Source organism: Phytophthora ramorum, assembly GCF_020800215.1.
Source record: "Phytophthora ramorum isolate Pr-102 chromosome Unknown Phyram_PR-102_s0002, whole genome shotgun sequence".
Classification (NCBI taxonomy): Eukaryota; Oomycota; class Peronosporomycetes; order Peronosporales; family Peronosporaceae; genus Phytophthora; species Phytophthora ramorum.
The window spans coordinates 1,321,327-1,346,071 of NW_027150648.1; the positions used below are offsets into that span (position 1 = coordinate 1,321,327).

At 59.2% G+C, this 24,745-nt stretch overlaps 9 protein-coding genes across 9 annotated transcripts; 3 read left to right on the top strand and 6 right to left on the bottom strand.

The window, feature by feature from the left end:
- Positions 1-714: 714 nt before the first annotated feature.
- KRP23_1839 (Squamous cell carcinoma antigen recognized by T-cells 3) lies at positions 715-3,765 on the top strand (the record flags this gene model as incomplete). The annotated part of the gene is made up of 1 exon (XM_067886500.1): positions 715-3,765. The coding sequence occupies one exon, from the start codon at positions 715-717 to the stop codon at positions 3,763-3,765; it is 3,051 nt and encodes a 1,016-aa protein (XP_067749174.1).
- A 70-nt stretch (positions 3,766-3,835) lies between these two features.
- Positions 3,836-4,180, bottom strand: KRP23_1840 (uncharacterized protein; the record flags this gene model as incomplete). The annotated part of the gene is made up of 1 exon (XM_067886501.1): positions 3,836-4,180. One exon carries the CDS (start codon positions 4,178-4,180, stop codon positions 3,836-3,838), a length of 345 nt encoding a protein of 114 aa, XP_067749175.1.
- Positions 4,181-4,339: 159 nt separating this feature from the next.
- KRP23_1841 (uncharacterized protein) lies at positions 4,340-4,717 on the bottom strand (the record flags this gene model as incomplete). Its single annotated transcript, XM_067886502.1, has 1 exon — positions 4,340-4,717. One exon carries the CDS (start codon positions 4,715-4,717, stop codon positions 4,340-4,342), a length of 378 nt encoding a protein of 125 aa, XP_067749176.1.
- Positions 4,718-4,864: 147 nt separating this feature from the next.
- On the bottom strand, positions 4,865-5,185 carry KRP23_1842 (uncharacterized protein; the record flags this gene model as incomplete). Its single annotated transcript, XM_067886503.1, has 1 exon — positions 4,865-5,185. The coding sequence occupies one exon, from the start codon at positions 5,183-5,185 to the stop codon at positions 4,865-4,867; it is 321 nt and encodes a 106-aa protein (XP_067749177.1).
- Positions 5,186-6,112: 927 nt separating this feature from the next.
- Positions 6,113-6,556, bottom strand: KRP23_1843 (uncharacterized protein; the record flags this gene model as incomplete). Its single annotated transcript, XM_067886504.1, has 1 exon — positions 6,113-6,556. The coding sequence occupies one exon, from the start codon at positions 6,554-6,556 to the stop codon at positions 6,113-6,115; it is 444 nt and encodes a 147-aa protein (XP_067749178.1).
- A 187-nt stretch (positions 6,557-6,743) lies between these two features.
- KRP23_1844 (uncharacterized protein) lies at positions 6,744-14,402 on the bottom strand (the record flags this gene model as incomplete). The annotated part of the gene is made up of 1 exon (XM_067886505.1): positions 6,744-14,402. One exon carries the CDS (start codon positions 14,400-14,402, stop codon positions 6,744-6,746), a length of 7,659 nt encoding a protein of 2,552 aa, XP_067749179.1.
- Positions 14,403-14,788: 386 nt separating this feature from the next.
- On the top strand, positions 14,789-18,686 carry KRP23_1845 (uncharacterized protein; the record flags this gene model as incomplete). The annotated part of the gene is made up of 2 exons (XM_067886506.1): positions 14,789-17,290; positions 17,358-18,686. The coding sequence occupies 2 exons, from the start codon at positions 14,789-14,791 to the stop codon at positions 18,684-18,686; spliced, it is 3,831 nt and encodes a 1,276-aa protein (XP_067749180.1).
- Positions 18,687-18,881: 195 nt separating this feature from the next.
- Positions 18,882-23,111, top strand: KRP23_1846 (uncharacterized protein; the record flags this gene model as incomplete). Its single annotated transcript, XM_067886508.1, has 1 exon — positions 18,882-23,111. One exon carries the CDS (start codon positions 18,882-18,884, stop codon positions 23,109-23,111), a length of 4,230 nt encoding a protein of 1,409 aa, XP_067749181.1.
- Positions 23,112-23,298: 187 nt separating this feature from the next.
- KRP23_1847 (Protein king tubby 1) lies at positions 23,299-24,474 on the bottom strand (the record flags this gene model as incomplete). Its single annotated transcript, XM_067886509.1, has 1 exon — positions 23,299-24,474. The coding sequence occupies one exon, from the start codon at positions 24,472-24,474 to the stop codon at positions 23,299-23,301; it is 1,176 nt and encodes a 391-aa protein (XP_067749182.1).
- Between the last annotated feature and the right edge of the window lie 271 nt (positions 24,475-24,745).

The window sequence follows — 24,745 nt, forward strand, 5'->3', positions numbered from 1 at the left end:
TGCGTCCTCGGTCACACCCATCTGTCATATGAACTTGAGCGTCCTCAAAGCTGCTCGTCTCTGGCATAGCACTGCGTCTAGGTGTTCTGAAAGCTGACTCCCTGTCGTCGTCTTCTGCACAATTCTCGTCGACTCACAGCTGTCACAGCTCGAGTGATTTATGAGGTACGTAGTCGATGTCTGCTTCGAACGGTGGTATCCGTATACTGTAGTTTACAGCGGATTTGATCGCAAATTCTGCGTTCGCTAGGCCAATATCTCAGTCGTCTTGGTGCGGCGACACAAAGCAACGCAAGTACTCCCCCATTGTACTATTGGTGCGCTTGATCTGTATATCTCCTTGGGCTTGGTACGCGACTGTCATCTTCAGTTTCATACCAGCGTTCTCAAATACTTGACTCCAAAACCCCGATACAAACTTGGTGTAGCAATTGGCTACGATATCGCATACCATGAAGTCGCCAGGTATTTTGTCAATGAATAGAGCTGCAGCTTCTTGAGTTGAAACCTTCTTTATTGTCGCGACGGAAAACGAACACTTGGTGAGTCAACTCCCACATTGAAGTGTTTTATGATTTAGTATCTGCGCTTTTCCAAAAAGTATAACCTACACCCTCCGCCAATCAACAATCTTGCCTTCCTTCATTGGTTCATACAACCACCTATAATCCAAAGTCTAGGACACTCTGTATCCAACACCTTCTTGCACCTCCGATGGCTCGCGGCGCAGGTTCTCCCGGCGGCGACAGCTCGTCCTCGGGATTCTCCAGCGACGAGGACATGGCGGAAGTGTCTGATCTGCCGTCCGCTTCTGCATTCATCCCCAGCGTCGCTGTACAAGTGCTGGACGAGGACGAAGGAACAGGTCAAAATTCCAAGCCAATGTCGCCTCAAGCCGCCCCCGAAGGCGCCACGGCCTCCTCCGCTGTGCTGCAGTGCTGTCAAGACGCAACAGATCTTATTCTGCAGTCAACGAAGCCCTTGGATGTGCCGTACGAGCAGTTTACAGCTGCTATTGGCCACGTGACATGGCATTGGCCCTCGTCCGAGTCTGCAGAGCTGGAGAAGAGGCTCCAGTCCTACCATTCGCTGCGCGCAGAGCTGTACAAGACCTTTCAGGAGGCCTTCCCCCTCACTGAGGCCATGTACGAGCAGTGGATCGCTGACTGCGGCGTCAGAGGAGACGCCGCAGAGCAGCTGAAGAGCCTGTTCGAGCTGTCACAAGGAGATTATTGGTCCGTGCCATTGACACTGCAGTATCTGAGGTTTATTAAGGAGAGTGGAGACGCTGCAGAGCTGCAGACAGCTATGGACAAAGCGCAGAAGACGCTGGGGACGCACTTTGCGAGGGGTCATGAAGTCTGGGCTCTGTGTCGGGAGCTGACGACGGAACGCTTTGATGAGATGGAAGGAGAGCTTGAGTTGCTCAAGGAGAGAGCCATTCGCGACCTGTTTTGCAAGCAGATGCAGCTGCCGCTGGACCAGAATGACCTCGTCATGTCGGAGTTCCGAGCGTGGGACGCGTACAACACGCTGGATGGGGACGCTGCGGGTTCGGCGCTTGAAGAAGCGTCCAAGCGACAGAGCAAGCTGTTTGCACCGTTGATGAAGAAGCTGCGTGGATTTGAGGCGAGAGTTCATGCGGCGCCAGGGACGGAAGATGCCGCGGCCCCAGAGCAGGCGTGGCAACAGTACCTGAACTTTGTCAAGCACCGCGTTGCTCCATTGATGTCGGCTGATAAGGCTGCTGGTGGCACGTCTGAAGAAGGACGCCAACTTGTGGTGTGTCTTTATGAGCGCGCTGTCTCCGTCATGTGTCTGAGTCCGGTGATCTGGTCAAGCTATCTGGACTATCTGGAGCCTGACCAAGCTGACGCTGAACAGACAAAGAGTGGGGACAAGTTGGCGGTTGCCCGACGAGCTGTACGAAATGTGCCTTTTGACTCCTCTGCCTGGACCGAGTTGTTGATCGAGATGGAGTGGCAAGGCAAGCCCGTGGAGGAGATTTCGCTGTTTGTGCGGACGGAGCTGCTAGCCCGCTCGAGTCCGCCCATGGATCAATTCCACATGCTCAGCGTGTTGCTGACATGGTGTGACTCAGTACGGCGCTATGCTTCCACAGGTATTGACGGGGAATCCCTGGAGGACACAATGCAGCAAGTGGAAACGCTGGTAGGGGGTGTTTTCTCCGAGTGCGAGCAGTTTTTGAGTACGATGTTTCCGGACTTCCTTGAGGGCAGGATGCGGCTGACAGAATACCAAGCCAAGTGCTATTGGGCTCTAATGCCGCCGCAAGGAGCACCGAGACTTGCTCTGGCAACAGCCATGAAGGTGTCGAAGGTTAACACCGTGTGGAAGAAAATGTTGAGTACGCCTCTCGGAGGCCAGGCTGCTACGTGGATTTCCTACTTGGAGGCGACTCAACACATGAGCGCCTTCTCCGTGGAGACCTTACGTGCAATGGTGTTTGACGAGGCTGTACAGCGAGTCACAGATACGCCATTGGCTCTTGCCGAGGTGTGGTTGGTCTTCGAGCGTGAAAATGGCGACTTGCCTCACTATCTTCGTGCGCGACAGTATCACGCGAAGCACCGTGGATCTGTGCAACTTGCTCTAGCTCCACAACTCACTACCCGTGCTACGAGCTCATCAAACGCTGCAGGAGATAAAAAGCTCAAAAAAGCAAAGAAGCGCAAGTCTAGTGAAGGAAACAAGCAGACCAAGGAGAAACAACCCGCAGCAAAGCGCCCCAAGCCTAATACCAGCAACCATGAGAAAGATGATGCTACTAAAGCCATGGAGATTGACGAGGACAAGACGGAGAAGAGAGTGGAGAAGAAGAAGGTGCACGAGAGTCTGACGAATGAGCACACGCTCTTCTTGTGCAACGTGTCGCGAGATGCGAGCAAAGGGGATATCGAAGCTATGTTCAGGGATATTCCTACTTTGAAGGATGTTCGCCTTGTTGTGAAGACGCGCGGTGACCGAGTGAAGCCGCGTGGAATGGCCTACGTGCAGTTTATGGATGACGCAGGCGTGGAAGCAGGACTCAAGAGGGACGGGTTCCTACTTCACGGGCACCCTCTGCGTGTTGAACGCTCAAAGCCGCCCCCAAGCTCCGCTTCTACACCTGCTGGAAAGTCGGCGCAAGGAGGCGAAGGCTTCTGGAAAACCGACCCGTTGACGCTCTATGTTGGCGCCTTGAACCGTGAGGGGTCCAAGGAGCAGGTGACGGAGCAGCAGTTGCAAGAGTCTCTCCAACAGGCAATGCATTCTCTGGGTGAGCTTGTTGTGGTCACTCGAGTGTCAATTCTAAAGGACCGTCATGGAACGTTGAAGAACTATGGCTTGGTGGAGGTGGCCGAGCCCTCGCAGGCTGCGTTTTGTCTGGCCAACGTGGCGGCACTACAATCCAAACTAGGCGAGCAAGTGACCACGAAGCCTTCTCGCTTCTCAATCGCCCATATCCTCGAGCAACAGGAGAAGCAGCAGAAACAGAAACAACAACGGAAAGCAGGTACCTTTGCCCCTACTGGTCGTGGCGGAGCTGGAAACAAAGGCGGCGCCAACGCGCCGCACGCACGGCCATCAACTCGACTCGCTCTTCCATCCAGCGGCTCTGCAACGAGTCTGATGCCCCGTGCACTGCGTCGGAAACTTGCTGCACAGGACAGCGCGACCAAGGCCAAGACCGATTCAGCTACCGCCACGACTGTGACACCCAAGAGCAATGAGGACTTCCGCAAGATGCTGTTCAACAAGTAGCGCGTGGGTGGAGGTTGGTGTGTCTGAATGAAAGTGGATTGGTTTTTGCTAAGCTCATGCAGTGTTGACCTTATCCAGGGTAGCAGAGCGACATGCCGTTGCCGAGCTTCTTGCAGTAAGTGCCCGAGACACAAGTGTCGCCCGCTCCGCAGTCACCCCAGCGCTGCACGACGCCATCGCCCGCAGAGACTTTACTCGTGTCCTTGTTGCTGCTGGAAGTGTCCTTGGTCGGAACAGGTGTGGCGTGGGTGGTCGTGGGAGTCCCTGCGTCGTAGAAGTCTCCGCTGCCCGAGTAGCTGGGCTCGTCGCCTTCTTGCGGTGGTGGGTCAACTTGCTGGGCGGCGACACCGTCGAGGGACGTCAGAGCCACCAAGGCAGCGACCGCGAAGCTGAGAACGACACGCAGCTTGAGCATGGCTGGAGTGTGAATCTGGAGGCGAAATGCGAAGTCAATGGGCGGCTCAGAGCTGCTGCCGTTTGGCAACGGATGGCGTCCGCTCACTGCAGGATCGCATTGGGATTGTGCGGCTGAATGAACCAAGAATACGTGAGCTGTATTTGGCGTTAGCGCTAGCTACGCCACGGGTCTGGGCGAGCAGATGGAGCTGTAGACGCTCAGCTGCTTGCAGTAAGCGTCGGGGTCGGCGCAGTCGGTGGTGCCCGAGTAGAAGATGCCGCCGCACTGGCCGAACATCTTGACGCCGTCGACAACGGGCTGTGCCACTGGAGGAATCCAATCGGGCGGAAGCGTGTCCGGCAGAACGTCGACGTCACTGGCTGCAACGTTGGCCGCGCTGCCCGAGTCGGAACTTGAGAAGGTGCTCCCGTCGCCAGACTCGCTTTCGTCCAAGAGCCTTCCGAGTTCGTTCTCCGCTGCGAGTTCTTGAGCGCTGGAAGGCGTCGCCAGCGCCAGCACGATGAGAAAGCTGACGAGGAACTGCACGGTGGCCATGATGTCGAGTGTCTGTCAAGGCAAAACGGAAAGTGACCAGAGCTCCTCGTAACGGCCCCGCCAACGACAAACGACTGCACACTTGACACGCTTCCAATTGCTTTCCAATAACATTAGGCTCGGTACTTCATAACTTGATCTATTGTACTACAGCTCGAGGCGGATGACTTTCTCGGTCGGTCTCGACTCCGGGAAGCACACGGAGATGAAGTCGCTGAGCTGCTTGCAGAACGTGTGCTGCGCGCACTTGGTCTCGCCGAGGTAGTAGAGGCCTCCACACTGGGCCCAGGCCTTGACCCCGTCCGCCTGTGCGCTGTCGTCTTGGACCGTCTCAACGACGTTGCTGCTCTTGGTCGAATAAGCTGAAGTTGCCGTGTCCTGCGTGGCGTCGGCGTCGGCGTCGGTACTTGTAGACCCGCTTTGGCTCTGGACTTGGCCACCGCTTCGCAGGTTGGACGCCTCGACCATAGTCGCGGATAGCAGGGAGACGAAAGTGACTAGCAGCGCTACGAATCGCACTGCGGTCATAATGGGTCCTGTGGGTATCGGAGACCACCGAGTACGTTTCGGACTGAGAATTCGGGAATGACCACGTACAGCTCAGGAATCTCCTGATTTTCTGGCCTCCATGCGATACCGCAAAGTCGCTTTTGGATCCCCGCGAGAACGGATACAGTTGTGCCCCTTATTCGCACATCTTACATATCATAAGCTGTAATACGTAATAAGTAAATCATAATTATTAAGTCGATTTGGTATGCGGAACTTTATCAATTTCAGGTATTAATATTGTTAGCTCGTGTGAATACGAGAGACACAACTGTACGAGGCCTGTTCTGCGAAATGTGGACAGGCGAGGACGCGTGTTAATCGACCGGCATGGCGGCTGCAAGCTGCTTGGTACCACCTGATGCAGGTGACTGCATCAAAGCAGTTAGACGCGTTTGTGATGCCCACCTTGCTTGTCGAGCACTGGCCAACTAGTGGTGTCGAGCTCAAAACTCAGCAAGCGGAGGGAATTGGATTCTGCAGCGTGTCCAACGAAGCAACACGGAGCAGGGGCACGATTTGCAGGTGTGGTAAGGACAGCCATGACGCGCTGCCTTCCACTCGCTCAAGCGCGTCGTTCCAGTGGCATCGCACAGTCGTCGAGCTGCGGTCACTGAAGTTCAGTCTGAACATTGTTCAGTGAACAACACACCTGCTTCAGAAGTACTGACCGCTCGCTCGCTCCGCAGTTCTCATTGACAACTTCTCAATACGGTAATGCGAGCCATACCAGAGCGTCAACAATTCCATCACCTTCCTGCGTGCGACTCCGAAAAATCCGACGCTTACGTTTAATTAAGCTGCCGTAGTCATTTGAGTTCGAGTTTATCGGTGCTCAGCCTTAGACTACGTAGCATTCATCGGGAGACATCGCGGCTCGAAGCGGCTCGGGTCGATCTTGCATGCGGTGCCCTCCACACACTTGAAGAGCGTGTAGAACCTGTAGCCGCCACACTTGGCGTTCAGCGGCAGCGCGAACTGCTTGCACCAGAAGATCGGGCTGGAGCCTTTCGCCTCGCAGCGGTAGCCGGAAACGCAGTTCAACTTGGTGGCGGCCCCGTCCGGCAGCGGCCCGGCCCAGTAGCGCGAGTAATCGAAACCCACGCCGCCGCACGCTTGCTCGCCTGACACATCGGCGACCTGGTAGCCGGGAATCTCGACGGCGATGTCGCTGCCTGAAGTGCTACTGCCAACATTAGAGTCCAATTGGCTTGCAGCGATGGGGTCGACTGCCGTCGCCGCCAACGCAAGTGCAGCAGCAAAGGCGAACGTTGCGCTAAGCTTGGCCATTTCGGCGTCTCTGCTGGCCACGAAGTATTCTGATGTGCTCCAAACTTGGTCGACAAGAAGGGAGGCTGCTGCAAATTTGCCATACTTAGCTTGAGACGTTGCAGGTATTCGTGATGAAATGGTTTAGGAAGATCTCGTGAAGAAGATTTTAGGTTTTAGTGACCTTATAATGAATGGTCTATAGCATCTACGCGTTCTCTTTGGGGACACACTGCGAGTACCAAGCGTTCGCGTACTTGCACACGGAACCCACTGCGCAGTTCGTCAGCCCGCGGTAGTCCACACCGCCGCACTGACCCCACTGACTGACAGCCTCCGTCGTGTCCTTCACTTGTTGGCATTGGAAATACCACGGATTCACAACCTCACACTGGTAGCCGGATGTGCAGCTAAGCTTCGTCGACCAATTCGGAGACACCCCATCCGGGAAATACTGAGTATAGTCAAAGGTCAGACCACCGCATTGCTTCCAAGGCCCGACATTCCCCACTTGTTTCAACAATACCGACGCAGTAGACCCAGCTGTAGATGCCAAAGTCGACGGCGGCTCGGTCGTGGACGGCTCCGTGGTAGCATCCGCAGCAGCAGGAGTCTCCGGGGTCGTGGCGGCGCTGCCCGATCCGACGGGTTCAGCTGCAGCAGACGCGTCCGAAGCAGAAGCGTCCGTCGAGGCCAAAGTCGTCGGCGGCTCGGTCGTGGATGGCTCCGTGGTCGTGGACGGCTCCGTGGTCGTGGACGGCTCCGTGGTAGCATCCGCAGCAGCAGGAGTCTCCGGGGTCGTGGCGGCGCTGCCCGATCCGACGGGTTCAGCTGCAGCAGACGCGTCCGAAGCAGAAGCGTCCGTCGAGGCCAAAGTCGTCGGCGGCTCGGTCGTGGATGGCTCCGTGGTCGTGGACGGCTCCGTGGTCGTGGACGGCTCCGTGGTAGCATCCGCAGCAGCAGGAGTCTCCGGGGTCGTGGCGGCGCTGCCCGATCCGACGGGTTCAGCTGCAGCAGACGCGTCCGAAGCAGAAGCGTCCGTCGAGGCCAAAGTCGTCGGCGGCTCGGTCGTGGATGGCTCCGTGGTCGTGGACGGCTCCGTGGTCGTGGACGGCTCCGTGGTAGCATCCGCAGCAGCAGGAGTCTCCGGGGTCGTGGCGGCGCTGCCCGATCCGACGGGTTCAGCTGCAGCAGACGCGTCCGAAGCAGAAGCGTCCGTCGAGGCCAAAGTCGTTGGCGGCTCGGTCGTGGATGGCTCCGTGGTCGTCGGCGGCTCGGTCGTGGACGGCTCCGTGGTAGCATCCGCAGCAGCAGGAGTCTCCGGGGTCGTGGCGGCGCTGCCCGATCCGACGGGTTCAGCTGCAGCAGACGCGTCCGAAGCAGAAGCGTCCGTCGAGGCCAAAGTCGTCGGCGGCTCGGTCGTGGACGGCTCCGTGGTAGCATCCGCAGCAGCAGGAGTCTCCGGGGTCGTGGCGGCGCTGCCCGATCCGACGGGTTCAGCTGCAGCAGACGCGTCCGAAGCAGAAGCGTCCGTCGAGGCCAAAGTCGTCGGCGGCTCGGTCGTGGATGGCTCCGTGGTCGTGGACGGCTCCGTGGTCGTGGACGGCTCCGTGGTAGCATCCGCAGCAGCAGGAGTCTCCGGGGTCGTGGCGGCGCTGCCCGATCCGACGGGTTCAGCTGCAGCAGACGCGTCCGAAGCAGAAGCGTCCGTCGAGGCCAAAGTCGTCGGCGGCTCGGTCGTGGATGGCTCCGTGGTCGTGGACGGCTCCGTGGTCGTGGACGGCTCCGTGGTAGCATCCGCAGCAGCAGGAGTCTCCGGGGTCGTGGCGGCGCTGCCCGATCCGACGGGTTCAGCTGCAGCAGACGCGTCCGAAGCAGAAGCGTCCGTCGAGGCCAAAGTCGTCGGCGGCTCGGTCGTGGATGGCTCCGTGGTCGTGGACGGCTCCGTGGTCGTGGACGGCTCCGTGGTAGCATCCGCAGCAGCAGGAGTCTCCGGGGTCGTGGCGGCGCTGCCCGATCCGACGGGTTCAGCTGCAGCAGACGCGTCCGAAGCAGAAGCGTCCGTCGAGGCCAAAGTCGTCGGCGGCTCGGTCGTGGATGGCTCCGTGGTCGTGGACGGCTCCGTGGTCGTGGACGGCTCCGTGGTAGCATCCGCAGCAGCAGGAGTCTCCGGGGTCGTGGCGGCGCTGCCCGATCCGACGGGTTCAGCTGCAGCAGACGCGTCCGAAGCAGAAGCGTCCGTCGAGGCCAAAGTCGTCGGCGGCTCGGTCGTGGATGGCTCCGTGGTCGTGGACGGCTCCGTGGTCGTGGACGGCTCCGTGGTAGCATCCGCAGCAGCAGGAGTCTCCGGGGTCGTGGCGGCGCTGCCCGATCCGACGGGTTCAGCTGCAGCAGACGCGTCCGAAGCAGAAGCGTCCGTCGAGGCCAAAGTCGTCGGCGGCTCGGTCGTGGATGGCTCCGTGGTCGTGGACGGCTCCGTGGTCGTGGACGGCTCCGTGGTAGCATCCGCAGCAGCAGGAGTCTCCGGGGTCGTGGCGGCGCTGCCCGATCCGACGGGTTCAGCTGCAGCAGACGCGTCCGAAGCAGAAGCGTCCGTCGAGGCCAAAGTCGTCGGCGGCTCGGTCGTGGATGGCTCCGTGGTCGTGGACGGCTCCGTGGTCGTGGACGGCTCCGTGGTAGCATCCGCAGCAGCAGGAGTCTCCGGGGTCGTGGCGGCGCTGCCCGATCCGACGGGTTCAGCTGCAGCAGACGCGTCCGAAGCAGAAGCGTCCATCGAGGCCAAAGTCGTCGGCGGCTCGGTCGTGGACGGCTCCGTGGTAGCATCCGCAGCAGCAGGAGTCTCCGGGGTCGTGGCGGCGCTGCCCGATCCGACGGGTTCAGCTGCAGCAGACGCGTCCGAAGCAGAAGCGTCCGTCGAGGCCAAAGTCGTCGGCGGCTCGGTCGTGGATGGCTCCGTGGTCGTGGACGGCTCCGTGGTCGTGGACGGCTCCGTGGTAGCATCCGCAGCAGCAGGAGTCTCCGGGGTCGTGGCGGCGCTGCCCGATCCGACGGGTTCAGCTGCAGCAGACGCGTCCGAAGCAGAAGCGTCCGTCGAGGCCAAAGTCGTCGGCGGCTCGGTCGTGGACGGCTCCGTGGTCGTGGACGGCTCCGTGGTAGCATCCGCAGCAGCAGGAGTCTCCGGGGTCGTGGCGGCGCTGCCCGATCCGACGGGTTCAGCTGCAGCAGACGCGTCCGAAGCAGAAGCGTCCGTCGAGGCCAAAGTCGTCGGCGGCTCGGTCGTGGACGGCTCCGTGGTCGTGGACGGCTCCGTGGTAGCATCCGCAGCAGCAGGAGTCTCCGGGGTCGTGGCGGCGCTGCCCGATCCGACGGGTTCAGCTGCAGCAGACGCGTCCGAAGCAGAAGCGTCCGTCGAGGCCAAAGTCGTCGGCGGCTCGGTCGTGGATGGCTCCGTGGTCGTGGACGGCTCCGTGGTCGTGGACGGCTCCGTGGTAGCATCCGCAGCAGCAGGAGTCTCCGGGGTCGTGGCGGCGCTGCCCGATCCGACGGGTTCAGCTGCAGCAGACGCGTCCGAAGCAGAAGCGTCCGTCGAGGCCAAAGTCGTCGGCGGCTCGGTCGTGGATGGCTCCGTGGTCGTGGACGGCTCCGTGGTCGTGGACGGCTCCGTGGTAGCATCCGCAGCAGCAGGAGTCTCCGGGGTCGTGGCGGCGCTGCCCGATCCGACGGGTTCAGCTGCAGCAGACGCGTCCGAAGCAGAAGCGTCCGTCGAGGCCAAAGTCGTCGGCGGCTCGGTCGTGGATGGCTCCGTGGTCGTGGACGGCTCCGTGGTCGTGGACGGCTCCGTGGTAGCATCCGCAGCAGCAGGAGTCTCCGGGGTCGTGGCGGCGCTGCCCGATCCGACGGGTTCAGCTGCAGCAGACGCGTCCGAAGCAGAAGCGTCCGTCGAGGCCAAAGTCGTCGGCGGCTCGGTCGTGGATGGCTCCGTGGTCGTGGACGGCTCCGTGGTCGTGGACGGCTCCGTGGTAGCATCCGCAGCAGCAGGAGTCTCCGGGGTCGTGGCGGCGCTGCCCGATCCGACGGGTTCAGCTGCAGCAGACGCGTCCGAAGCAGAAGCGTCCGTCGAGGCCAAAGTCGTCGGCGGCTCGGTCGTGGATGGCTCCGTGGTCGTGGACGGCTCCGTGGTCGTGGACGGCTCCGTGGTAGCATCCGCAGCAGCAGGAGTCTCCGGGGTCGTGGCGGCGCTGCCCGATCCGACGGGTTCAGCTGCAGCAGACGCGTCCGAAGCAGAAGCGTCCGTCGAGGCCAAAGTCGTCGGCGGCTCGGTCGTGGACGGCTCCGTGGTAGCATCCGCAGCAGCAGGAGTCTCCGGGGTCGTGGCGGCGCTGCCCGATCCGACGGGTTCAGCTGCAGCAGACGCGTCCGAAGCAGAAGCGTCCGTCGAGGCCAAAGTCGTCGGCGGCTCGGTCGTGGATGGCTCCGTGGTCGTGGACGGCTCCGTGGTCGTGGACGGCTCCGTGGTAGCATCCGCAGCAGCAGGAGTCTCCGGGGTCGTGGCGGCGCTGCCCGATCCGACGGGTTCAGCTGCAGCAGACGCGTCCGAAGCAGAAGCGTCCGTCGAGGCCAAAGTCGTCGGCGGCTCGGTCGTGGATGGCTCCGTGGTCGTGGACGGCTCCGTGGTCGTGGACGGCTCCGTGGTAGCATCCGCAGCAGCAGGAGTCTCCGGGGTCGTGGCGGCGCTGCCCGATCCGACGGGTTCAGCTGCAGCAGACGCGTCCGAAGCAGAAGCGTCCGTCGAGGCCAAAGTCGTCGGCGGCTCGGTCGTGGATGGCTCCGTGGTCGTGGACGGCTCCGTGGTCGTGGACGGCTCCGTGGTAGCATCCGCAGCAGCAGGAGTCTCCGGGGTCGTGGCGGCGCTGCCCGATCCGACGGGTTCAGCTGCAGCAGACGCGTCCGAAGCAGAAGCGTCCGTCGAGGCCAAAGTCGTCGGCGGCTCGGTCGTGGATGGCTCCGTGGTCGTGGACGGCTCCGTGGTCGTGGACGGCTCCGTGGTAGCATCCGCAGCAGCAGGAGTCTCCGGGGTCGTGGCGGCGCTGCCCGATCCGACGGGTTCAGCTGCAGCAGACGCGTCCGAAGCAGAAGCGTCCGTCGAGGCCAAAGTCGTCGGCGGCTCGGTCGTGGATGGCTCCGTGGTCGTGGACGGCTCCGTGGTCGTGGACGGCTCCGTGGTAGCATCCGCAGCAGCAGGAGTCTCCGGGGTCGTGGCGGCGCTGCCCGATCCGACAGGTTCAGCTGCAGCAGACGCGTCCGAAGCAGAAGCGTCCGTCGAGGCCAAAGTCGTCGGCGGCTCGGTCGTGGATGGCTCCGTGGTAGCATCCGCAGCAGCAGGAGTCTCCGGGGTCGTGGCGGCGCTGCCCGATCCGACGGGTTCAGCTGCAGCAGACGCGTCCGAAGCAGAAGCGTCCGTCGAGGCCAAAGTCGTCGGCGGCTCGGTCGTGGATGGCTCCGTGGTCGTGGACGGCTCCGTGGTCGTGGACGGCTCCGTGGTAGCATCCGCAGCAGCAGGAGTCTCCGGGGTCGTGGCGGCGCTGCCCGATCCGACGGGTTCAGCTGCAGCAGACGCGTCCGAAGCAGAAGCGTCCGTCGAGGCCAAAGTCGTCGGCGGCTCGGTCGTGGATGGCTCCGTGGTCGTGGACGGCTCCGTGGTCGTGGACGGCTCCGTGGTAGCATCCGCAGCAGCAGGAGTCTCCGGGGTCGTGGCGGCGCTGCCCGATCCGACGGGTTCAGCTGCAGCAGACGCGTCCGAAGCAGAAGCGTCCGTCGAGGCCAAAGTCGTCGGCGGCTCGGTCGTGGATGGCTCCGTGGTCGTGGACGGCTCCGTGGTCGTGGACGGCTCCGTGGTAGCATCCGCAGCAGCAGGAGTCTCCGGGGTCGTGGCGGCGCTGCCCGATCCGACGGGTTCAGCTGCAGCAGACGCGTCCGAAGCAGAAGCGTCCGTCGAGGCCAAAGTCGTCGGCGGCTCGGTCGTGGATGGCTCCGTGGTCGTGGACGGCTCCGTGGTCGTGGACGGCTCCGTGGTAGCATCCGCAGCAGCAGGAGTCTCCGGGGTCGTGGCGGCGCTGCCCGATCCGACGGGTTCAGCTGCAGCAGACGCGTCCGAAGCAGAAGCGTCCATCGAGGCCAAAGTCGTCGGCGGCTCGGTCGTGGACGGCTCCGTGGTAGCATCCGCAGCAGCAGGAGTCTCCGGGGTCGTGGCGGCGCTGCCCGATCCGACGGGTTCAGCTGCAGCAGACGCGTCCGAAGCAGAAGCGTCCGTCGAGGCCAAAGTCGTCGGCGGCTCGGTCGTGGATGGCTCCGTGGTCGTGGACGGCTCCGTGGTCGTGGACGGCTCCGTGGTAGCATCCGCAGCAGCAGGAGTCTCCGGGGTCGTGGCGGCGCTGCCCGATCCGACGGGTTCAGCTGCAGCAGACGCGTCCGAAGCAGAAGCGTCCGTCGAGGCCAAAGTCGTCGGCGGCTCGGTCGTGGATGGCTCCGTGGTCGTGGACGGCTCCGTGGTCGTGGACGGCTCCGTGGTAGCATCCGCAGCAGCAGGAGTCTCCGGGGTCGTGGCGGCGCTGCCCGATCCGACAGGTTCAGCTGCAGCAGACGCGTCCGAAGCAGAAGCGTCCGTCGAGGCCAAAGTCGTCGGCGGCTCGGTCGTGGACGGCTCCGTGGTAGCATCCGCAGCAGCAGGAGTCTCCGGGGTCGTGGCGGCGCTGCCCGATCCGACGGGTTCAGCTGCAGCAGACGCGTCCGAAGCAGAAGCGTCCGTCGAGGCCAAAGTCGTCGGCGGCTCGGTCGTGGATGGCTCCGTGGTCGTGGACGGCTCCGTGGTCGTGGACGGCTCCGTGGTAGCATCCGCAGCAGCAGGAGTCTCCGGGGTCGTGGCGGCGCTGCCCGATCCGACAGGTTCAGCTGCAGCAGACGCGTCCGAAGCAGAAGCGTCCGTCGAGGCCAAAGTCGTCGGCGGCTCGGTCGTGGATGGCTCCGTGGTAGCATCCGCAGCAGCAGGAGTCTCCGGGGTCGTGGCGGCGCTGCCCGATCCGACGGGTTCAGCTGCAGCAGACGCGTCCGAAGCAGAAGCGTCCGTCGAGGCCAAAGTCGTCGGCGGCTCGGTCGTGGATGGCTCCGTGGTCGTGGACGGCTCCGTGGTCGTGGACGGCTCCGTGGTAGCATCCGCAGCAGCAGGAGTCTCCGGGGTCGTGGCGGCGCTGCCCGATCCGACGGGTTCAGCTGCAGCAGACGCGTCCGAAGCAGAAGCGTCCGTCGAGGCCAAAGTCGTCGGCGGCTCGGTCGTGGATGGCTCCGTGGTCGTGGACGGCTCCGTGGTCGTGGACGGCTCCGTGGTAGCATCCGCAGCAGCAGGAGTCTCCGGGGTCGTGGCGGCACTGCCCGATCCGACGGGTTCAGCTGCAGCAGGTGCCTCCGTCGCAGAAGCGTTCGTTGTAGCTGTAGTTGTGGGGACCGGGGTTTTGATGATGTCGTCTTGAGCTGTGATGGAACTGGAAGTTGGTACTTTTGTAGTTGTAGGATTGGTATGATCATCCGTTTGGGATGGATTAGTTGACGGCTGAGTGGTAGGCGCATTGGTGAGAACATCGTCCAAGTCATTGCTGGAATCAGCGTTAGCATCAGATCCCCAGTAGTCTCCAGATGAAGAGCCCCCCTCCGTCACCGCGTACGGGTCTAGGAATGGGTTCTCCGTTTCGGTGTTCTCGACCAGCATCCGTCTCCCGTCATTGATACGGAGGTGTTCCCCGTGTACGTTGTCGACAGTCGTCATTGTTGCTGTCGCTGCAGCAGCAAACCCAATGATCACGCGTAGCTTGGTCATTGCGAGCTGATATTCATACGGAAATGCCGACGGGTGTGAGGCGTGGCTGTGAGGTCGTTTGGCAAACGAGAAGTGAAGCTCCAACAACAGCAGCAAAAGTTGTAGCGGGCTCTGCGACAGCCATGCTCAGATAGCAGCAATATGTACGTTGGCCATCATACCCAACGATCAACAGGACATCAACGTTTGCTCTTATCCGTTCGCTGTCTGACGCGTGTCAGACATCTCACCTCCAGCGCCAACTTTGCCGTTAATAGTCTCAGACCACATCCCAACTCTGCCATGCGATGTGCTCCACTGTACCAGCATCTAGGATAACCTACATACACAACCTACAATCCAGGTCAATCTAAAAACATTATAGCCATTCGCTAAAAGCAGCGTAAATGGACATTGATGGCGACGTCCCGGCGGCGGCGCAGCTCTCGCAGGCGGACATCATCGAGCGGCAGGCGGAGACGATCGCGCGGCTGAAGCGACAAGTGAAGAAAGGCAGCGAGTACAAGCAGCTGACCAAGACGAAGCTCAAGGAGGCGGCGGCCAGGCTCCGCGAATACCGTTTGCGCGTTGAAACGCTGCTACAGGAGGGCGAAACGCTGAAAAAGCAAGTAAAAGCCAACAAGCAGGAGGTAAAACCTAAAAAGCAGGTGCGGAATGCCGCGACGCAGACGGAGTCGAAGGCGACCGTGAGCAGGACGTGTCAGACCACACTAAGTGGACAGGTGCAACGAGTTATCAAGAAGACACAGGTGGATGCTGGTGTGCAGACGGTGGACGCTGTGGTGGACACTTTTACGTCGAGAAAAAGGACCAGGGAGCACGTCCCGAGCGAAATGGACCAATTGGTCCCCAAATTGTCCAGGGAAATTGGACGGAAGGATGCTGCTACGGACACCTCCACTACGTCTAAGCTGTGGACGTCGCAGGAGCCGCTGCAGATGCTCGGGGAGGTGGACACAGTAGAGGCGACGTTCCCTCATGCAACGAGCGCTGCGCTGGACGCTGAGTTGGCGTTTAGTGACTCGGACGATGGAAGTGGAGGAACGGGAGACACTCTGGAGATCGGCAGTGGTCAAGAGACGCTGGAGGTTGGAGAGAGTTCTGGCGGTGGATTCGATCAGAGCGTGTTGAACGAGATTGACAAGGAGCTGGAACTCTCCAGCAGCGACGAAGAAGAGGAAGGTCATGCCGCAGGGAATAGAAAGGCAGGTGGCGAACGAAGAGTGGATGTCGATGGTGATGCTGGCAAAACAGTAGAAAAGATTCGTGCTGAGGTTTCATTGTTGGGTGAATTGGATTCGTCGATGTTGAATGAAATCGACAAGGAGCTGGAAACTAGCAGCGACGAGGAAGATGAAGGGCGTACAGCAGATTCCGGTGCAGATAGAAGACATACAGGTGGAGCAGACTTAGCAGATAAAGTCGGAGTCGGCGTCGCTGGCAGCCTCCGAAAGCAAATTGGAGATGATCGCGACGGTAGTGGAGCTACAACTGAACCTCCGCGACTGGGTGGGCTTGATGCCCTTTCCAACATAATCGATAAGGAACTGGAAACAAGCAGCGATGAAGAAGATGGCAACCAAGGCGCAACTGACGCGAAAAAGCCTCGGACAAATTCAGAGAGCACTGCTGGAGTGGAGAGTAAACGAACGCTTATGTCAATCGACGACGAACTGGACGGCGAGCTTGCCGCTTTAAGCTCTAGCAGCTCCAGCAGTGACAGTGATTCGAGTGATAGCAGCGACAGCGACTCTGATGATGACGGGGATGATCCGATGCCAGACAATGCGGACAAAAATGAGGTTGTCGTCGCAACTGAAGGAGCTGAAATGGGTGGCAACAAGAACCTGCGCGAGGCCAACTTGTCAGCAGTTTCTGCTGCTACTTCTCTCACACGAACTGCTCCCAAACCTTCTATCGAGCTGGGCATGAAGAAGGGGGCAGCGGAAACAACAGAACAACAAACCAAGGACAGTGGTGAGCGAAGAGCATCACACTCTTCGTCTACCGATAAAGATGCCGTTGTTATAACAACACCAGTCGAAAAGAAACCAGTCACTGCAGTAGAAGATGCGTACTCGCCAGTAGTTACGCCGGAGTTTCAGCCTCCAACGCCCGAGCCTTTGCGGCTGGATGCTAGTGCAGCACCAGAGACCCAGAGCACAGACAACGAACAGTCCGCGACTGGCGTTGGTTCTCAAGACAACGATGCTCCGGAGAAGTTTCCGGATACCAGCCAAGTTAAGAAGACTGGGGACAAGGGTGTCACCTCTGCTCCAGACACAAATGCTGTTGTTGATGCCCAACCTTCACCAAGCGATGTAAGCTTGCCAGGAATGTCTCCACCGAAGAAATTACCGTCGAAGGGGACCTCAATCAACACGGATCAGCCAACAGAATCTGACGGCGATACTGCGAATAGTACGAAGCAAACGTCAGACCTTCCACTGTGTGATTCGGTGCCTTCATCAGCGCAACCCGGCGAGTTGGAGACCCCAGAAAGTGACGGTGTGTCTGGGGACACTTTCCCAGAGAAGGATAGTACAATAGGAAGGTCCCGGAAAGCAGATGAAGCCAAGCTGGGTGACTCTACGATTATCGCGCACAAGAAGGTGAAGCTTACTGAGGCCCCCGTGCAAGTTGAGAATGGACCAGGGGAAAAAGTGGCGAAGGCAAGAGCAGCAACTGACAGTAAAACAGTCAAGAAGAAAACTGCAGCGAAGGTGGAGACCAAGGAAGAGCTGCGGATGAAGAACTCCTTCACCGCATTCAAACAAGCGATCGTGCTGGGCCAGGGCGAAGAAGCTGGTAACGAATACGCTCGGCGAACGATTGCCTTGTTAGTGAACCAAAGCTCCAAGTTCATCGACACGCATGCTGCTCATGTGGTACGTTGCATAGCTGGTTGATGGTTGCTTTATACTCTAACGTGATATGTGTTTGTTGCTGTTGCAGACAACGCTTTGCCAGACCCTAGCTGTCGCGTACCGCAAGCTGGACGTCACCCCGATGATGGTGGTGCGTGGGGCACTCGGCGTCTTCCGGACCCCACGATCTCGACGTCTGATGGCAGAAAACAAACTGGGTTTAAGCTGGCTTTGCAACCAAGTCCTGTTAAAGCTGATGAGCACTGCTCAAGGTCGGAAGCAAGATGGATCCGTTGCTCCAGGCCCATTGTGTCTATCGCTGGTAGACGAATGCTTGCAGCATCTCCGTGGCTTGCTGGTCGAAGAGCGTCATTCTATCGGGGATTTTCTCTCGGTGAGCAGGGTGCAGGTGCAAGTTGCAGCACTGCAGATCAAGGTCAGCCACGACAAAGTGTTCTTGGCGCACATCTGCGCTCTGCACACGCACCTGTGTCAGTCAACCGGTCAACTGGCTCGTTCGCGCGTGCTGCTGTTCGAGCTCTTGCGAGACAACCCAAACATCCGAGGGCTGTACTTCGCGATGGGAATGCTGGAAATCTACCCAGCCATTTTGGAGCGGGAGTTCGACCAGCACTGCGTCGAGCGCCAAGTGGTGCTGAAGGAAACGCTACAGCAAGTGCTGGTCGCTATTGCTTGTGTAGCTGCTGAACGGCAGGAGCTTCTACTCCACCAGTCGAGCATTACGATGATGCATCGCATCGCCGATGCCGTCCAGATGCCCGAGCTGGAGGAGGTTGATGGCGGCGGTCCAAGCTTCTCAAGGTCGTGCGTGGAGAAGCTGTTCGAGAAGCTCGCCGCATCATGTCAGCCTGAAGGTCAAGGCAAACACGTGCCAGTGAATTACTTTGAGATCGCCAAGAGCCTGGAGGTGTGTACGGCCGTGTACGGTCTCGACGCCATCACTGAAGTCCTCAGTATCGAGCGGTGCCAAGAGTTGTTCAGCCACGCGAACGCTGAGGCCAAGAGCGGGATCATTTTTGTCGTCGGCCACATTGCGATGGCGGTTGCACCCAAGACGAGCGATACGCAGAGTCCGAGGACCCGAAGCGAGCAGTACGTGGAGAACGTCATCGAGTGGTTGTATCACATCCTATCGGCCGAAACGAGTGACGATAAAACTTCACCAGACGATCGTTTCAAGGTTCTCCTCGGCTGTTCAACGGTTTGCGTCGAGTTGATCGTCGAATACTCAGCACTAGCAGGACTGGACTCTCGACGTCGAGTGCTGTGTGCAGTGGTAAAGTGGTTCGATGCAACGCCGTCAGAGGTACTGATTGGGCTGCCAGCCACGTTTTTGAGGCGACTTCGCCTTGCTGTGGTAGCTGCGCGTCCACAGGAGATACCGAAGGCAGGCTAAGTAGCCGAGACGTGACGATTGTATTGCGGTCAGCAGTTGTGAAACGGACTCCTTTCCATGTCTTAGATCCATAACGACCGATATGGAGTGTCCCTCCGTGGCAAAAGCGATTGTGCGGGGCGGCCAGTCGGCAAGAATCTTCGGTGCAGGAACTGCTGCGTGAATTCTTGTCTCGAAGGTTGAGAACGGATTGTGATGGAAACCGAGGAATCTCCGGTTGAGGTCGCGGCGGATTCTCCAGAGCTGCAGCAGCCTGACGTGGCTGGAGACGACGAAGAGGAGCAGTCTTCTCCCGTTGAAGCGGCTGAGGATGAGGACTCAGAGGATGAGGACTCAGAGGATGAGGACCCAGCGGATGAGGACCCAGAGGGTGACCAACAGGCTGACACCCTGCCAGAAGAAGGGGTCACTAGTGACGAGGCAGTGCTGCCTGAGGACACTGCAGATGCACCGAGCGATGAAGGAGCTGTGGAGGATGGCTTGGACCAAGAGGCTTCGAATCAGGCGGAAGCTCCTGTGTCAGTCGAGCAAGTTGAGGTGAAAGACGCTGCTGCCGAGCCTGCTGTCAACGGGGATGAGCCACACCAAGCTTTGGATATGACTTCGTTGGAGAGCACTCTCCCTGCCGAGTCACCAAGGCAAAAAGCCCCCACGTCTCTGGCCAGGGCTGCTAGTAGACTTACTGGTTCGTTCCGCCAGGGAATGACGAGGGATGAACGCATCAAGTCTATGGTAGGCGTGGCAGAAGGAAAAGCGCGAAAGGATCGTCTCGGAGAAGGAATGAAGTCTGCTTTCCAGGCCGATATGGACGACATTGGAGCGCTTGGTATCGGCATGCAGCTTTATTTCATGCTCACCAAGTATCTGAGCGTGGTTTTCCTGATCATGGGCATCATTTCGCTTCCTGCCATCGTGGTGAACACGTACGGCCACGGAATTACCAGCAAGATGGTGGACCCGCTCCAGCTCGCGTACTCCTCTATCGGTAACGGAGGCGTCAACAGCGACACGGCTGCCAGCGCGCGTAGTTGCCTGCCGCTTGGTGACATTGACTGCACTTGGGAGACTGTTGACACTCCGCTGACGACGAATCCCAAGACCGTCACATGGATAGTCACCAGTACCGACGTGCTGTACTCGTTCTTCTTCATGTGCTTCCTGCTCTTCTACTCATACCGCGCCAAGACCTCTATCAAGGAGCACCAAAACAAGCACCTGACTCCCGCCAGGTATGCTGTGCTGGTGCGTGGCCTCCCTAAAGATGCCACGGAGAAGGAGATTCTGGACCACTTCAACACTCGTTACGACCTGAGCAAGGAGGAAGAGTATTCCAAGCTGTGGTTCGGGTGCTGCTGGGGTAGACGCCACAAAGTGAAGCGTTCCCGCTCGAAGAAGGCGGTCAACCGTAATGTTGTCTCTAACGTCGACCATTTGGAGGGGTCGACCACGACAAACAAGGATCTTTACCTGCAGACGTGGATCGCACAAGTGAGCGTTGCTCATCCGACAGGAGGGTTGCTGCGAACGTTCCTGTCGATGGAGTCTCTTGGCCAAAAGAAAAAGGAAATGGATGAGCTTATCCGCACGCTGGAAGCAGAGAAGAGCTACTCGCCCATGAATTTCAAGTCGGCCGACGAGAAGTTGATTCACGCATCGAAGAAGAAGTTCGAGAAGCTGGAAGACCGACTGGAGAAGAAGAGACGAAAGATCAAAGCTATCAGAGACGTGCTTCCGGAGGACGACACGGCGCTGGAGAAGAAAAAGATGAAGCAAAGCGAACCGATGAGTCCAAGCGCGCACGACAAGCTCGCGGCCGCAACGAAAGCGGCCAAGAGCGCAGCACACGCAGCAAAGATTGCAGCGAAAACGGCAAAGACTGCAGCTGCGAACACGCAGCAAGCGTTTGACTGGGAGGCGTGCGAGTGTGCCTTCGTCGTGTTCAACAACCTCGAGTCTCGGCGTCGGTGCCTGCAGGACTACCGTCAGTCATCGCGTTGGCTTTCGCGCAAATGGCAGCCTCAAGTACTGCACTTCCGCGAGACGATCCCGCTCATCGTGACCACCGCTCCCGAGCCGTCCAACATCCTGTGGGAGAACCTCGAGGTGACCGATCGAGGCCGCTTCTACCGGCAGTTCGTGACGAACTTGATTACTGTTATGCTGCTTGTGATTTCCTGCGCGATCATCTCAGCCGCACAGTCGACGCAGGAGCAATTTGCGAGCAAGATGCCACCTGAAGGACTCTGCGACCGCTCTCTTCCGGCTGTGTACTACGCGGACACGTCCTTCTCTTGGAATGCTCAAAAGAGGCCGATTCTGTGGTCACTGGATTGGAATGAAACCGCGACATGCTCTGAAGGAACCAAAGGAGAAACGCGTTACCACATCGCTTACAGCAACGAGATCAAGAACGACTTGAACTCCACCCGGTTGTCGTATGGCTCCGCCTACCCAGACCCTGAGCGATGTGTAGACCCGTGCATCTCCGAGACGAGCACGGACGTGTGTAATACGCTTCCTTGCTTCTACTACAACGAGTTGGTCAGGTCTGATGGCATGTCTTGTGAGGCGTACGACGCCAGTCACGTACTGTATTGCTTCTGCTCCACGGCGCTGACCAGCAGCATCAAGGAGTACGGCTTCGTCGACGGCCCCAAGAAGCTGTGGAATAACATCCCATGCCGTGGATTTACGAAGAACTACCTGGTCAAGAACTCGTTCATTCTTCTTGCTGCCGGTATCGTCGTCATTGTCAACTTTTTGCTGGACAACATCTTGCGCTACTTTGCGGTGTTTGAACGGCACACGAGCGAGTCGACCAGGACGATCCGAGTGGCAGTTCGGATGTTCATTGCGCAGTTCCTGAACACCGCGCTTATCGTCATCATCGTGAACGCGTCTTTCGGCTTGAGCACTGTTCCGGTGGCGAAAGAGCTACTCGGCGGCAAATACAAAGACTTCCAGCGTGCTTGGTACCCGACTGTGGGCATGGGTATCACTACGACCATGCTGCTTAACGCTTTCCTGCCGCAGTTTACGCTGTTCGCTCAAATGTACATCGTGTCTCCGGTTTATCGCTGGTACAAGCGCCGCTCAATTCGCACGCAGGTGAAGATGGACAAGCTGTACGCCGGTCCGACGTTCGACATCTCACAGCGGTACCCTATGGTGCTCAACTCGGTCTTCGTGACGATGGTGTTCTGCGGTGGGTCACCTGTGCTGCTCTTCATTGCTGCTGTCACCAGTGCAGGCATCTACTGGTTCGACAAGCTGTCCATCTTGCACCTCTACAGTGTGAAGACGACGTACGATGAAATTCTCGGGGAGGTGACGATCCAAGTACTGCCTTGGACTCTGGCGCTACACTTGGGCTTTTCAGCGTGGATGTACGGCAACTCTGAAATTCTGAAGGGTACAATGATGAACTTGCCATGGCTGCTGAGATCTGTGGGGCTTTCGTCCGTCTTGAAGGAAAACCCCAACGCTACAACCGATCAGCTCTACGGCATCCTGGCCGATAAGCTCCAGAAGTACGATGTGCTGGGCCAGTACGGTTTCTTGGTCAAGATCGTGTACTCTCACGTCATGCTGATGACAGTGCTGTGCTTCATAGTCACGTTTGGCCTCCTGCTGTACACGATCTTCGGCCGTCTCGTACTCGTCGTACTTGGCCAGATACTGGCGTTCTTGAAGCAAGCGGCGCTGTTCCCTGTGGAGCTGGTTCAGTCACTACTCGCGAAGGAAGACGGCGAGACGCTACCCAAGGAGACCGACAACCTCCATGAAAAGGAAAAGTTACCAGTGGTGATGCTGCCAGAGTTTGCGGAGCCCTTCCTCATGTCGGTCTCTCGAAGGTACAGACCAGATGAAGGCCTGGGCTTCCAGAGGAACAAGATCGACAACACGCACGAACTCACGTGCGTGTGGCCAGAGGATACGATTCACGAGAATGACGTGGAGCGAGTGGCGGGGGAGCGGAAGCTTACCTGGGAGACTATGCAGGCCCCAGTGAAGTCTTACGCTATTGAAGCGAACGAGAAGTACCGCCTTGCTGTGGAGCACGTCTCCGACGCGTGGAAGCTGGTGAAGAGATCGCGAAGAGCGCTTACCCCCGACCCAGTAACTTTGGGCAAAGTCATGCCAATGCTGGACAACCAGCACAGACACGAGGTCGAGAGCGCGATCACGGCGACGGAACTCATCACAGTCGTCACGACCGATGATAAAAAAGATGACGCCGATGTTGCAGCCACCGAAGCCACGAGACCGGAAGAGGCCGCCGCGTCGCCTGAAGAGAATGAACCAGCATCCAACAACGCTGAAGCTTCGCCTGATGCCGACGGAGACGACGTTGAGATCGAGACGAACGAGGCTGATGAAGACGAAAGTACACCGGATCAAGTTGACGAGGGTGCAGAACAGTGAGCAGAGTTTGGTCAGTTCAAGCAGGATTAACTTGGTAAATGCACTCGGCTTAGCGCTTTCGATGCATCGGTGAGGTGGTTCATATTAAAATACTTTGAAGTTGTAGGCTGAGAAGTTCGCAGCTGACGACGTCGCTGGTCCTACTCGGGTATGGTACATGCTTCCTTGCTTTCTGGCTTTTGAGTTACTATGTGGTCGTGGCCTTCATGTTCCAGGCGCAGGAGGACAAGCCGATGGCGAACGCCTGGATCGGCGCCAGCGGGAACCGGAAGTCGAGCGCGAACTTGGACTTGGAGAACTTGCCAAACTGCAAGACCACGCGGTTGTTGCCCGTGGGGTCCGGCACGGGGCTCACTGGGCCGCCTGCAGGCTCTTCGTCCAGCATCAGCATGAAGTTCTTGGCCGAGGCTTCGCGGATGCGACCACCGTGGAATTTCAGCATGAGCGAGTTCACCTCAGGGCACCACACGGGCAGTTTGCTGCCGATCTTGATGCGGTCGCTGGTGGGGGCGTCAAAGGTGAAAATGTACTGGTTCTTGTTGCGCGGCGACGGCGACGTCACGAGCTTCGTGCTCGGGTTGCCGCGAGGAGTGCCTCCCGTCGCCGTGATGCCGCGGCTGACACGCGGGCACCAGACAACGCGCGACCGCTTGTCTTCCATGATGGCGGGGATGACAACCGAGAAGCAGCGCATCTCGGAGCCGACGACCCCCGCAGCTTTCGTGAAGTGCGAAATGTCCGCTAGAAGCTGGCGATCAGCGCCGTCGACGTCCGTGGCTGCAGCGTCCTCGTTGATGTTGCTGCACGTGTAGGTGCTGAAGCTCTGGTCGCAGCCCTCGCAGCCGCAGCTGTAGAGCTTGAAGTTGTGGTCGGTGGCCTTACGCAGCACGGCGCAGTAGTGACCCACCGGCTCGTCGGCTTCTCCCGACTCGGGGAAGTTCTCGTACTGCGAGATGTAGAAGGTGCCTCCAACCTGCTTGGCGCTGAGCAAGAACTGGTCGTTGTTCCAGTACATCTTGTACTGGTTCTTGTTGGTGCGCTCGACAGTCGAGTACGTCCACGACTTGGCCTGGGTCGGGCTCAGGCACTCTTCCGCGAGATATTCTCGGGCGTGGCCGCATTCGAGCATGTCCATGTCTTGGAACGGCTCCTTGATAATGGTCGATCCCCACGCCGGACTCGCCACCTCGGAGGTTGGCGTACCGTCTTTCTTGACGTCGTCATCCGCTCCCGAGTTGAGGTGGGCAGACAGCATTTTCGAGGCTCGCTCGAGGAAGCCGACCGGGGCCACATTAGTCTTGGTGTGGGTCCCGGGCAGGTCCGTGTCGATGGTCAGGCCCGAGCGTTGCATCGTGTCTGCCATTGGAGCACAGGATCTCCCTCGCTTAGGTGGTTGCTTTGGTGGAGTCTAGGCGAGTGCGTTTATGACCGGTGGAGATGTGCTGGACGTTGTGCAGCGAGTGCTCCAGACGCTTTTAGCTGAGCTCGCCTGCCTTGGGTTGGATTGAGTTATCCGTCCTCGATTGCCGAGCGAGGACGAGATCTCTCTCCGCCCAGGTGGAGGTGGCGAGTGTAAAAATACTGAGCTGCTAGACCCCCAAGAATAGGAGGAACAGCCTTGATGGGTGGAGGTG